The sequence below is a fragment of the Lissotriton vulgaris genome, chromosome 12 (assembly GCF_964263255.1).
Source record: "Lissotriton vulgaris chromosome 12, aLisVul1.2, whole genome shotgun sequence".
NCBI classification, from domain to species: domain Eukaryota; kingdom Metazoa; phylum Chordata; class Amphibia; order Caudata; family Salamandridae; genus Lissotriton; species Lissotriton vulgaris.
The window spans coordinates 385,001,904-385,014,928 of NC_141700.1; the positions used below are offsets into that span (position 1 = coordinate 385,001,904).

General features: G+C 45.1%; 2 protein-coding genes across 4 annotated transcripts in view; one reads left to right on the forward strand and one right to left on the reverse strand.

Annotated features, from left to right (window-relative positions):
• Window positions 1-313: 313 nt before the first annotated feature.
• LOC147674086 (uncharacterized) lies at window positions 314-4,347 on the reverse strand. The gene is made up of 4 exons (XM_086945560.1): window positions 4,239-4,347; window positions 1,639-1,853; window positions 1,479-1,486; window positions 314-1,163 (listed from the first exon to the last, which is right to left on the reverse strand). The coding sequence occupies exons 2-4, from the start codon at window positions 1,839-1,841 to the stop codon at window positions 526-528; spliced, it is 849 nt and encodes a 282-aa protein (XP_086801686.1). The 5' UTR covers window positions 1,842-1,853; window positions 4,239-4,347; the 3' UTR covers window positions 314-525.
• SS18L2 (SS18 like 2) overlaps window positions 4,315-13,025 on the forward strand; it is an 87,938-nt gene continuing 79,227 nt past the window's right edge. Inside the window, exon 1 of one of the 3 annotated variants that reach the window (XM_086945150.1) lies at window positions 4,315-4,433. The gene's annotated coding sequence lies outside the window, so the exon portion shown is untranslated. Of the gene's footprint in view, window positions 4,531-13,025 lie in introns of all 3 variants that reach the window. The other 2 variants (XM_086945149.1, XM_086945148.1) reach the window with 2 other exon arrangements.

A 13,025-nucleotide genomic window follows, 5' to 3' on the forward strand; every position in this document is an offset into this window, starting at 1 on the left:
TGTCTGTCATTCCCCCGCCCACACTCCCTCACCCACACTCCGTCGCCCTCACTCCCTCCGTCGCCCTCACTCCCTCCGTCGCCCTCACTCCCTCCGTCGCCCTCACTCCCTCCGTCGCCCTCACTCCCTCCGTCGCCCTCACTCCCTCCGTCGCCCTCACTCCCTCCGTCGTCCTCACTCCCTCCGTCGTCCTCACTCCCTCCGTCGTCCTCTGTCGCCGCCCTCCCTCTGTCTCCCTTTCTCTGAGTCCCTCTCCCTCCCTTTCCCTCTCCCCTCTCTCTCCCTCCCTTTCCTTCTCTCCCTCTGTCTCCCTCTCTTTCCATCCCTCCCTCTGTCTATGTCCCTCGACTTCTCTCTGTCACCTCACCCTGCCTGTGTGTCAGCCCCGGGTGAGACAGCTTCCCGACACACACAGCCGCACCCAAGCACTTCACAGGTATTTAAAGGCCATTTGAATGCTAATGAGGCTTTGTTGTATTCCACCTCATCTTAGGCCCCTGCAGCTCCACTCTGGCTAAGTGAGAATCACCCGACCCTGGCCCCCACAGAGCAGCAGAGACTCTCAGAGTCGCGCTGCAGCAGACAATCTTTAAAAGAAAAAAAAATACATTGGTAGGATGTCTGCAAGGTCCGCGGGCCGCCAGGGAAGGGCCGTACTATGAGTACCCATGCTCTAGGATGACGTGGTGAAAGGGAGGCATGTTTTGGTCCTTGATATTTGGATTTAAGCGGGGACTCCAAGACAAGTTCATTTTCACGGTCTGATGCGTAATTTTTAGTTGTGGATTTTTGATGAAGGACACTAGCCATCCCTGCTAAAAGGGCCAGGTTTTCAAGTTTCTGCAAACTCATCCGCAAACTTGCATCACCAGGCTGAGAAGTTGTGCTTTCAGCATGAGCTTTGTTACCAACTCTTATATAATCCAGTCCACTCTGCTTGGCTTTTTTGTCCTTGCATCTTTTCTCTGCAATTTCTTCCTCTTGTAGTTCGCGTAACCCCCTCTTAAGTCTACCAGCGCTTCCCCGATTGTCACAGTCCATTAACATCTGCTTTTCCTCCAGTGCCCTTTGAAGTAACACCCGTTTCAGACCCTCTGTTGTGGCAGAATAGCTTGCAATTATCTCTTGAAAAATATCCGGAATCATTAGACACTGTTTCTTCACTAAAAAAAAAAGCAAGAGAAAAAATATATATATTTACATATAAACTTCAAAACAGATAAAAACACATTGACCACTTGCAATATATATTCACGCTCTAGCCATAATATTTAAATAAAGAGGTATTGATAATAAAGGACAAATGTACAATCTATCCATAACCAAGTAAGTAAGTTTTCCTTAATGGACAGTACACATTGTAAGCCTGAACTTGAACCTCCTGAAGAAAGTTGCCTAAATAAAATAGTTTATCCAAAAATGGATGCCATATAGTAGTGCCACAAGCTAAACGTTTCAGTCCTTTTCATAAGTGTTACATTTGTCTCTGGAGAGCAATCCAAGGCATATGTGGGGACATGCATGTTCATTTTTACTGTCCATTATTGGATTAATTAATCACAAATGTAGGTTTTTACTTTAACAGGTTGGTAATTTGTACTGTTATCCTGCAGTTGCAAACTTATTATAAAGGTTTACTTATTGTGCTTAACAGATGATTGGAACAGAATCATAGCTTTAAAATCTCTCTCTTCGGTGATTGGCCTACCAGCTTCATCTAGATTTTCGACCAGCCATTTACAAATAACTTCCCCGGGATTGTCCAAAAGCAGGAAGTCACCATCTTTTCGAACACACACAGAATGATCGCAAGTGAAAAACAGGACGTTGAATGAAACCATGATTATGTCCTGCTAGATATAAAAATCAGGAATTAGTTTGTGTGTGGTAGAAGTTTCAGAGGTAAAATACAAAGCATATCAAACTGATTAGCAGATTTCATTGGAGAAAAGCACCCCAAAAAGTACACTGACCTGGTGCAATTTCTATCTAATATGCCTAGATGTTGGACTACAAAGACGTGTTTGGGCATGCACTGAAGGCCATTGAGGAAATTACCTAATAATCAACTTTAGTTTTGGAGAGCCAGAGTGTATGCTTAGGTCTTGCTGCTCAGGGCAAATAGCAATAGCAAAGTAGAGGCATTGTGAGAGAAATAGAAGAACTATCAATAAGTGAACTTTCACACGGGGTTTGTGACGGGAAAGTTACCTATCCCCACAGATGCATAGGGAGTCAGATGCCTGCTACCCTCTGCCCACCGGCACCCCAACATGAAAGGACAAGCGTTAAAAATGCAATAGGTTTCACCTTTTATTAAGCTAAAAGTATTAGCTTTGCTAGTAGTATTGTACGTTAATTGTGCAATATGTAATGGCTTTATAAATGAAACAAAAAGACATTACAATGGCAAATACATAAAGCAAAAGCATTGGCATAGCCAATAGGTCTCCCCTCTGGGACCTTATAAGTGTTTTGCCAGAGGTGTTTGGAAGTTTGGTAAGAGATGCAATTTAACATAAAGGGATCCCATACCTCGTTGACACATGCAGTACCCGCAGTTCAAACGAGAAGAGGGCATGGGGAAACCTCTTATAAGATCTCAATCAATGGGGAAGGCACGTGTTACTGCAACTTGTGCGTGCTTTCACCGTATAAATATTTAACACATGATCCGAGGCAGTTGAATGCTGGAAGTGGGAGAGAGAATGCAAGAGAGGAGAGAAAAGGAGAGAGAAGGAGAGAGAAGGAGAGAGAGAAAAGCATTGGGCCACGATGCTTGGTTGGAAATGCTGCCTGCGCAGCTCCCATCGAGACCCCAGCTCGAGGTAATACATAATCCTCCATTAAGGCAGGTAGATGATTTACCGCGTCTCAGCCGCTGTGTAAACACCGCCACCAGGACACGCAGGCTCCTGGGGCAGAGTGCCGCTTGGCCATGATTGAAACCCAATGGGCTGGAATTATTAGGAAATATTAATGCGATTTATCTTAGGGCTCGATCCCTCTGCCTCAATACTTTAGCAGTAGGTCAGGTTGTAACTGGATAATATATGGCTGGGATCGATAGTGGCAGATGTAACAAGACCGGCTTCATTTTTACAGAGATCTTAGCGGTCAAGGTAAATTAGCGCAAACAGGGAATACGTAATTGGCCCTGTCTTAATAATATATACAAACGAGTTAAAAACATTGCATGCACATGGAACGAAACCAGAATGATAGCCAGATTTGCAAAAGTAGATATTGCAAGATGTTGGAATGCGTCTGACTACGTTTCCTAAATAGGAGGTAAACCTCAATCGCCACAGGCAACCTGCCCTTTCAATTACACAAATAGCAAAGGGCAGCTGCAGCGCTCTACAAGTCACATTTTCATTTCATTCAAACAAAATAAGAAACCAGCATTACAACGGCTAAGTTATTTGAAGCATTTATCCTTATGCTTTGAAACGCATCCATGAAAACTGCCAGTGTTTTAGAAGATGTGCTGCTCTGCACACTACACAACTTGGGGAACGTGACCAGGATTCAACAATAGAGCACACATTCATTTAGTAATGAAAGCTCACTACAAGTTGCAAGGACACAAGTAATGCTCAACAATATACAGTATTCACATAAATAAATGCGTTTAGCCTTCTTTGATTGACAACTTTTCAGTTGATCGAAAACTGTTCCATTTGGTCGACAATCTAGAATACACGCAGGTACACTTGGAACCAACATGGGACCTACAATACACGGGCAGTGATTTATTTTTCCTTACGGCGAAGAACTTGCTGTAAAACACATTATTTAGGCTTTTTGCAATTTTCCACAACTTACACAGGCACGCACTACGTCACACATACACAAAACTACACATGCTCAAACACAAAAGGTGCATATTAAACAAGCAGGCAGGCTGATACAGACAAACATCAAACACACATAATGCACACACATTGCAACACAGGCATTCATTATAACACGTACGAAGCACACACATGCAGGGAGCTGCGTCTGAATTTGGCCCCTTAATGAAAACTCGTGCTTTCCGAAAAATGAGGAAGCTGGTCTGGGACGGAAATTGAGCAGCTGGGACCGAGAGCGGAGAATCGATGCTGCTCTTTTTTTTTAAAGAAAGGCAGCGCTATGCATGGGGGCTCTGACCCAGGATGGGCGCGTGCAGATATAGCGTGGAGCTTCGCCCGATGGACTAACATCTACCCCCTGGTAACAGCTGCAGCACTTACCTGAGTATACGCTGGAATCGATGAAGGAAGTAGAGTTGGAAAAATAAAGAGACCGATGCCAATCCATCTGTCCCTTTTCCATTGCACTCACGGCGGTCTTCGATCTTGCCGCAGAACAATGACGTAACTTCTGGCGCTCCCGGATGTGCGTAGGCTTTTGCAAGAGGAATCCTCCGGCTTCAGGTATATGCAAAGGTGAGAGAGCTGCTCTCCATTGAGGACCTGCGGTTCGAGTCCCAGCCAGCCGGAAAACTGTTGGTTTACAGGAGGTGATTTTGGCATTATGTTCGAGGTAGCTGTGCTTTTTAAAAATGTATTTTAGTATTGTGATGGAGTGAATTCGGCAGTCACCATGACTACAAAGCTTGTTTTCCTTTGCAAGACCTATTCCTCGGGCCATGAGAAGGTCTGTCCGCAGTTGTTTAATGAGTCTAACAATTGGATTCCACTAAACTATGAGGCAGATTTACAAGAACCTTACGCCACTTTTGCGTCACTTTCCCCATGTTAAAAGTGACGCAAAAGTGGCGCAAGAGGCTTGTAAATCTGCCCATATGTGTTTATGGAAATACTCTAAGAAGGAAGTGCAGCCTGGGGGTACAGAAAGTATCATTTGCAATCACAGCAGCGCCTCCCGGCATTCCGCATTCATAAACAGTTTGGGGGTTTGTAGGGCTTTTGGATTTTAGGGCGTACATGGTCATTTTAGGGTTGAGGGTGGGTTTGTGTTTTGGGGTACAAGGGTTAATATTAGGGTTTAGGGTGTGTTTGGTGTGCAAGGGTTAATTTGGGGGTTCAGGGTGTGTTTGGGTTTTGGGGTGCCAGGGTTAATTTTAGGGTTTAGGGTGGGTTTGGGGGTTCAGGGTGTGTTTGGGTTTTGGGGTGCCAGGGTTAATTTTTGGGTTTGGGGTGCAAGGGTTAATTTGGGGGTTCAGGGTGTGTTTGGGTTTTGGGGTGCCAGGGTTAATTTTATATTGGGGATCAGAGTGTGTTTGGGTTTTGGGGTGCAAGGGTTAATTTGGGGGTTCAGGGTGCGTTTGGGTTTTAGGGTACAAGGGTTAATATTAGGGTTTAGGGTGTGTTTGTGTTTGGTGTGCAAGGGTTAATTTGGGGGTTCAGGGTGTGTTTGGGGTTTGGGATGCCAGGGTTAATTTTAGGGTTTAGGGTGGGTTTGGGGGTTCAGGGTGTGTTTGGGTTTTGGGGTGCCAGTGTTAATTTTTGGGTTTGGGGTGCAAGGGTTAATTTGAGGGTTCAGGTTGTGTTTGGGTTTTGGGGTGCCAGGGTTAATTTTATATTGGGGATCAGGGTGTGTTTGGGTTTTGGGGTGCAAGGGTTAATTTGGGGGTTCAGGGTGTGTTTGGGTTTTGGGGTGCCAGGGTTAATTTTAGGGTTTAGGGTGTGTTTGGGTTTTGGGGTGCAAGGGTTAATTTGGGGGTTCAGGGTGTGTCTGGGTTTTGGGGTGCCAGGGTTAATTTTAGGGTTTAGGGTGTGTTTGGGTTTTGGGTGCAAGGGTTAATTTGGGGGTTCAGGGTGTGTTTGGGTTTTGGGGTGCAAGGGTTAATTTGGGGGTTCAGTGTGTGTTTGGGTTTTGGGGTGCCATGGTTAATTATAGGGTTTAGGGTGTGTTTGGGATGCAATGGTTAATTTGGGGGTTCAGAGTGTGTTTGGGTTTTGGGGTGCCAGGGTTAATTTTAGGGTTTAGGGTGTGTTTGGGTTTTGCGGTGCCAGGGTTAATTTTAGGGTTTAGGGTGTGTTTGGGTTTTGGCAAGCAAGGGTTAATTTGGGGGTTCAGGGTGTGTTTGGGTTTTGGGGTGCCAGGGTTAATTTTAGGGTTTAGGGTGAGTTTGGGTTTTGGGGTGCAAGGGTTAATATTGGGGTTCAGGGTGTGTTTGGGTTTTGGGGTGTAAGGGTTAATTTGGGGGTTTAGGGTGTGTTTGGGTTTTGGGGTGCAAGGGTTAATATTGGGGTTCAGGGTGTGTTTGGGTTTTGGGGTGCAATGGTTAATTTGGGGGTTCAGGGTGTGTTTGGGTTTTGGGGTGCAAGGGATAATGTGGGGGTTCAGGGTGTTTTGGAGTGCCAGGGTTAATTTTAGGGTTTAGGGTGAGTTTGGGTTTTGGGGTGCAAGGGTTAATATTGGGGTTCAGGGTGGGTTTGGGTTTTGGGGTGCAAGGGTTAATTTGGGGGTTCAGGGTGTGTTTGGGTTTTGGGGTGCCAGGGTTAATTTTAGGGTTTAGGGTGTGTTTGGGTTTTGGGGTGCAAGGGTTAATATTGGGGTTCAAGGTGTGTTTGGGTTTTGGGGTGCAAGGGTTAATTTGGGGGTTCAGGGTGTGTTTGGGTTTTGGGGCTCCCAGCTGCAGGAGGTCAGACGTTTATCTGCAATTCATTGTGCAATTATCCAACAGTTTGCATTTTTCTGGAAAACTGAAACCAAAGTGGTGGACGTGCTCTTTAAATGGACATGCAATTCCTGTTAAAATCACCAGACGCAAAAACATCTGATTGAAAACACAGTAGTACCTTTGAAGTATTCAGATGCTTATTTTCAAATCACCCCAAAGTCATCAGGAACAATGTCATCTTGTTAAGTTATCGGAGAGTCATTTACAAGTCATCCTCAGATCATCACGAATAATGACACCTACTAAAGTCAGCAGATACTCATTTTCAAGTCATCCTCAAATCATCAGGCTGAGCTTCTGCAGCTTGCTGATGACTTCAAGAGCTTGATGATGTCTGATGACGTGTAAATGACTTCTAAGGTAGTTGGATGATTATCCAATGACTCTGGGATGGCTTCTAAAGTAATCCTGTTTGACCTGGGTTGTTCTGCACTTCTGTTCAGTAATCCCTTATCCTGCAATTTCTTATCATATTTTACCCGCTCTTACCTTCAGAGATGCTCTTTTCATACTCATCCCTTCGTGAATGTCCACTTCTCCCTGATATTTACATTATGGAGGCACACCTTTTCTTGCACTTCTCTTTCTAAATTCACTTGTATTTAATTTGCACGAGACATACCCCTTTGATTAATCGTGATCCTTCATAGATGTTCGCTTCTTCTTCCTGTTCTTGCAACGTGAATTGTGTCCTCTGATTCAATCAATCAGGGAGCTTAGTGAGTGCGCTACTCACACGTGAGGAGGTGCTGGGGAGAGGGGGGTGCAGTTCCGGATCAGTCAAAAAGCCAGGTCTTAAGGCACTTCCTGAAGGTGTGCAGAGTGGGGCAGCATCTGATGCTGACTGGGAGCTCTTTCCAGGTCTTTGCTTCAACGTAGGAGAACGGCCTTCCACCTGCTCTGGTACTGCAGATCTGTGGGGTCTCTGCCAGGGCGAGGTTCCTTTTGGGTACATGGAAGGAGACTCTTTCGTTGAGGTATTTGGGTCTGATGTTGTGGAGGGATTTGTTCAGTTTTAGGCAGCTGTTGCTCATCCAGGCTTCAACATCTTTAATTCCTTCGTGGAAGTTGAGTCTGGTGTCTACGGGGTTATTTGTGAGTGAGAGGATGAGCTGGGTGTCATCGGCGTAAGATACTATGCTGAGCCCATGCTGTCTGATAATGGCGGCGAGGGGGGCCATGTAGATGTTGAAGAGCGTGGGGCTGAGCGAGGATCCTTGGGGTACTCCACAGTTGATCTCAGTAGGTACATAGAGTAAGGGAGGGAGTCGGATCCTTTGGGTCCTGCCAGAGAGAAAGGAACAGATCCATTCGAAGGGCCTTCCCCGTATACCGGCGTCGTGGAGTCTGGCTGCAAAAGTTCTATGGGAGACAAAATTCTGAATTCCGCAGGGGTCACTTGTGTAGGTCCGTCAACATTTTCCTATAGAAAGTAACAGTTGAAATACAAATTCATATTGAGGTGAAAAAAACAGCCATTTGTGCCTATGTTTTCACCTGTAACTTCTAAGTATGGCAGATTTTTTAAAAGCAATATACTGTTACGTCTGCAGGATCCTTCTGGTTGCGAGAGATAAAGGACTTGTAGGTTCACCAAGAACCCGAGGTACCCAGAGCCAGTAACTGGGCTGCGCCTTGCAATGGCTTTTCATTGTGTACTGGGAATACATGAGTTCATTTGGTAAAATATAGAGAGTGAAAAATAGGTATCAACGAAAACTATGTATTTGCAAAATGGCAACAACATATGGAGTTTAGAAGCAGTTGTTATTAGCACATCTCCGGATCTGTGGATACCCATACTAGCATGTGAATTAGAGAGCATATTTCAAAATGACTTATTTTTTACATACTGTCATACATTTGGAAGGCAGAAATGCAGAGAAAGTCATTTGGTAATAACACTTGTTCTAATATTCTGTGTTCTCCTAAGTCTCCCGATTAAACTGGTACCTCACTTGTGTGGTTAGAACTATTGCCCGCAACAGGAAGTGGCCCAAAACGGAACGTGGATACATCACATTTTTCCACTGAAAATGGGCCCTTTTTTGCAGTGTGACTAGCTGTGGATTTTGCACCCTAGCTCAGCTGGGAACTAGGGAAACCTAGCAAACCTGTATATTTTTGATAACTAGACAACCAGGGGAATCCAGGATGGGGTGACTTGTGTGGCTCTCACCAGGTTCTCCTACCCAGAATCCCTTGCAAACCTCAAACCTTGTAAAAAAAAAACAGATTTTCCTCACATTTCTGTGATGAACAGTTCTGGAAGCTTCAGGGAGCCACAAACTTCCACCCACTTAGCATTTCCCTCAAGTCTCCCGATAAAAATGGTTCCTCACTTGTGTGGGTAGGCCTAGTACTCCCACCAGTAAATGGCCCAAAACGCAACATCAACACATCAAATTTTTCCACCGAAAATGGACCATTTTGGAAACCCCGGGTGCCTAGTTTCCAGAAATGTCTGGGTTTGGTAGGTTTCCCTAGATGGCTGCTTAGCCCAGGACTCAAGGTGTAAGGGAGAGAAATTACACATCGTGTCTCACCTTATTTAGAGCGACCCGCACTTTACGAGGGACATCAGAAAAGGAATTCAAGACTGCACTCCAAAATATTATTATTAAAATTGATATGAAAATATTACTACGTCTGAACCTGCCCTCAACCCTCCTGCAGGAAGCCAACTCTGTCCTTGAGATCTTTTATCTGTGGCTGTACCTCTGTGGTCTGAGGATGGCTTTCCTGTATCATAGTCTCTTTCTGTGTCACCCCACACCCCAGTCCCTGGATCTGCAGAGGTCTGCTTTACGCCTTTGCAGGTGACTAGGTCATCTTAGCAGACTTGGTGCATACTATGGTTGCAGCTGCTTGTTGTACTTGTTGCAACAAAGGAATCTCGATAAGGAAAGTAGTGAAACCTCATACAGAGTAGTATGCTTAGTGATAGGATCCAGAAAAGGAACTGACCTGCCACAACCCCATTAGCGCAGAATCCACAGACTGCTGTGACAAAAGGCACGAGTAGCCAGCACCATTTGACCATTGAAGACAAGGAGCACCTCCTGGAAAAAGTGATACCAAGGAGTCCTTTAGCAAATGCAACCTTCTCCAGCACCGCTTCTTTGTGTCATTTGCCACACCTAACAGACCGAGTGTCCTGGTTTAAGATTGGCGCGCAGTCACAACACCTGGAATAGGAGGTATGTCTATTGCAGTTTGTGAGGATGAAGACTGGTGAGGGGAGCGTACACCTTCCGTAAGTCAGCTAGCTCAGTTTTCAAGAACATTAGTGGAGTTACCAGTCTCTATTACCAGCTTTGAACACATCTGGGAGATGAGGATGCACCAAACTCTAGTCCTCAGGAGACAAAAATATTTTTGCTGCACGTATAAGCGCGTGCTCGAATCAATGGCGGTTGCTCCCACCAGTTTTATTTCATGGCATTATCATTGACCTTTGCAAAAAAGCTAGTACCCAAATGGTGAATCAGTACCAGGATGCGCAACCGCAATGACATCACTCCAACATTATTTTGACATTTTTATCACAGTTTTGTCATAGTCTTGAATATGAACCCAAATGAAGCGAAGATTTCCGTATTTTCCATATTTTATTTGCAGATGACAATATTTAAAAAAATCATACACAGAACAACTTCAGGCTTGTTTCAACATCGTGTGACGGTGTAAACTACATCCAATATGGCATATACCCAGTGCATATTGGGAAGATTCCCTTTGTCAGGGGTGACTACAATACAAGCTATGGAAAGAATCCTATCAGCACACCAATCAGCAATGTTTATCAAGCATAAATCCATAGTGCCACCATGATATCAAATCCCATATGTGTAACAAGTACATTCTAGAAACACTTGATGCTAACCTTCCCCACAGTTTGTGCTCCTGGTCACCTTAAAGCAAGATACCCCATGTAAACACAAATTAAACCCATCGCATAATGGTGAACCCTGTGCACCCCAAATCAGTAAAACAGAAGCTGCGAGTTTTACACCTTATTTGTATGTTGTGAACACCCATGGCACAACTATGATAAACTTGTGTATTGAACTCAGCTGCTTCTGCTACAGAATAAACTGCCTCAGAATAACCTCAAAGGAAGCTTAAAATGAATAAAATAACACAAAATGCCGACCAAAGTGTACCTCGATCAGTTGCTACCCATTCTCAAACAGGTCTTTGATGAAGCGCAGGAGCTGGGGTCCATTCCTCCGTCCTTGAGGTAAGCTCTGATCTCTTCACTCTTAAAACCCGGCAAGCCTGCAGATTGCTGCAACTCTTATCGTCCTCTCTCTCTCTCTCATCAACACCAACGCGAAGATCCTGGCAAAAATGTTGGCTAATGGCCTCAGCCTACTAATGGAGAACCTAGTTCTCCCAGATCAGGCAGTGTTTATCCCAGGTCGGGCAACATCACATAACCTACGCACGCTCTTCTCAGTCAGTTGACCCCCAATTGCCTTAAGTGGCTGTCTTTTTGGACGCCACAAAGGCATTCGATTCTGTTGAATGGGACTACCTCTTCGTTATCCTTCAGAACATGGGAATGCCTAAGGGGTTCCTGGCATGGGTCCGCCTTTTGTATACTGGCCCTGAAGCTCAGGTTCTTATCAATGGGCACTCCTTCCCCATTACCCGGGGCACTAGTCAGGGCTGCCCACTGTCTCCTCTGCTGTTCACCCTGGCTGTCGCACCTCTTGCTGCCAGGGTGAGACAATACCACCATGATAAAGCGCTCCGTTGTTTTCACCGGCTGATTCTTATTTCCCTTTATGCTGATGACATCACTTTATATATCCGAGAATCACACCTCAATCGTAATCCACTGCTCAGGGAATTTGTTAGTTTTGGAGGGCTCACTGGTATTCACATCAATTGGACAAAGTCCCAGATCTTCCCCCTCATCTCATCTGTGGCAGCATTTATACCGGACTTCCCCATTGAGTGGTGTGCCGATGAGGTGAAATACCTCGGAGTGTTTGTCACCACTGATCGGGAAGAACTGATGCGGCTCAATTACGGCAGGGCCCTGGTAGAGCTGAAAGACAATGTCACGAGATAGATTGCTCTCCCTCGCTGGACGTACCTCCCTCATAAAAATGGTCATCCTACCTAGGTTCCTCTACCTTTTTCTCAACATTTCATATAACCCAGGTGAACATTTATTCGCCTCACTCCGCTCGGAACTGATCCGGCTAACCTGGGGAGGCAAATATCCTTTACTGCAATGGGACACAATTACTAAGCCATACTCCCAGGGCGGGTTCGATGTTCCCAATTTTGAATTACATTAGATATGTGCGCAAGCCCACTATGCCCATTTTTGGTTTCACCCCCTAAATACATGCCGCAGGTGGCTGCAGAACATTGGCTATCTGATTCCATACCGCTTGAGGGCGCCATACTGACTCCCACTACGTCACAAGGGGTGGAACCATCGCTGATCGTTTGCAATGCGAAGGCATAGCAGGACATCGCCACACGCTCCCAGGTCCCCATTTTGTACTCCTCATTACTCCCTCTAGCTTATCAACCGAAGATGCCGGTTCCATAGGAGCGTGATCGTACCGGGGGAAACCCAATAAACCCTTGTAGGCTTGGGCAATGGTTATTTTTAGGTCAAAGAAATGCTACAAGGGATTTGTTTGAATAATGTTTCAGATCAGTTGGGAGTCGTATCAATAATAAGGACAGCTACATCATCTCCTTCTCTGTTGCTTGTGCACAGACATACAACCATTATCAATTAACTTCTATTGGTTGTTGTTTATAAAATTGATTGGAGCTGATGTTTAAGCGGTGAATCGATGTGGTGAAGTGATATGTACCCCTTTTCACTTCTTTTTTGCTTTCTCTGTAGGTCTCCCCATACTTTGATCTGAAATTTACTTTATTGAATTTATATAAAATCAGTTGAAGAACAGATTCCACAATCTCTCCGTGTCTCTTTTGCCTTCCATAAGATTGGTTCTGATTTGAGTAAATATGTGATACCTGCTACACTGGAGTTTGATATTATTGATACGACTCCCAACTGATCTGAAACATTATTCAAAGGTTCCATAGGAGGGTGTCTTCAAAAAGACTAAAGTTTAGCACAGGATTACGTGCTGGGGATCTCTATCTCAATGGCAAGTTTTGCACATCACAGCAACTATTCTTCAAGCACCCGCCATCTCCTATGGACATCTTCCTCTATGTCCGGCTGAGGCAGGGCCTCAAAGAACACACACCTACATACCCGCTAGAACCACTAGAGGTCGCCCTGCTGCGCATGATACTGCGTAACAATGCTGCGTCTCACTTAATCTCCTCATTGTACCATAGCCTATACACCGCCCGAACCCACCGCACTGTACTGCTAGAG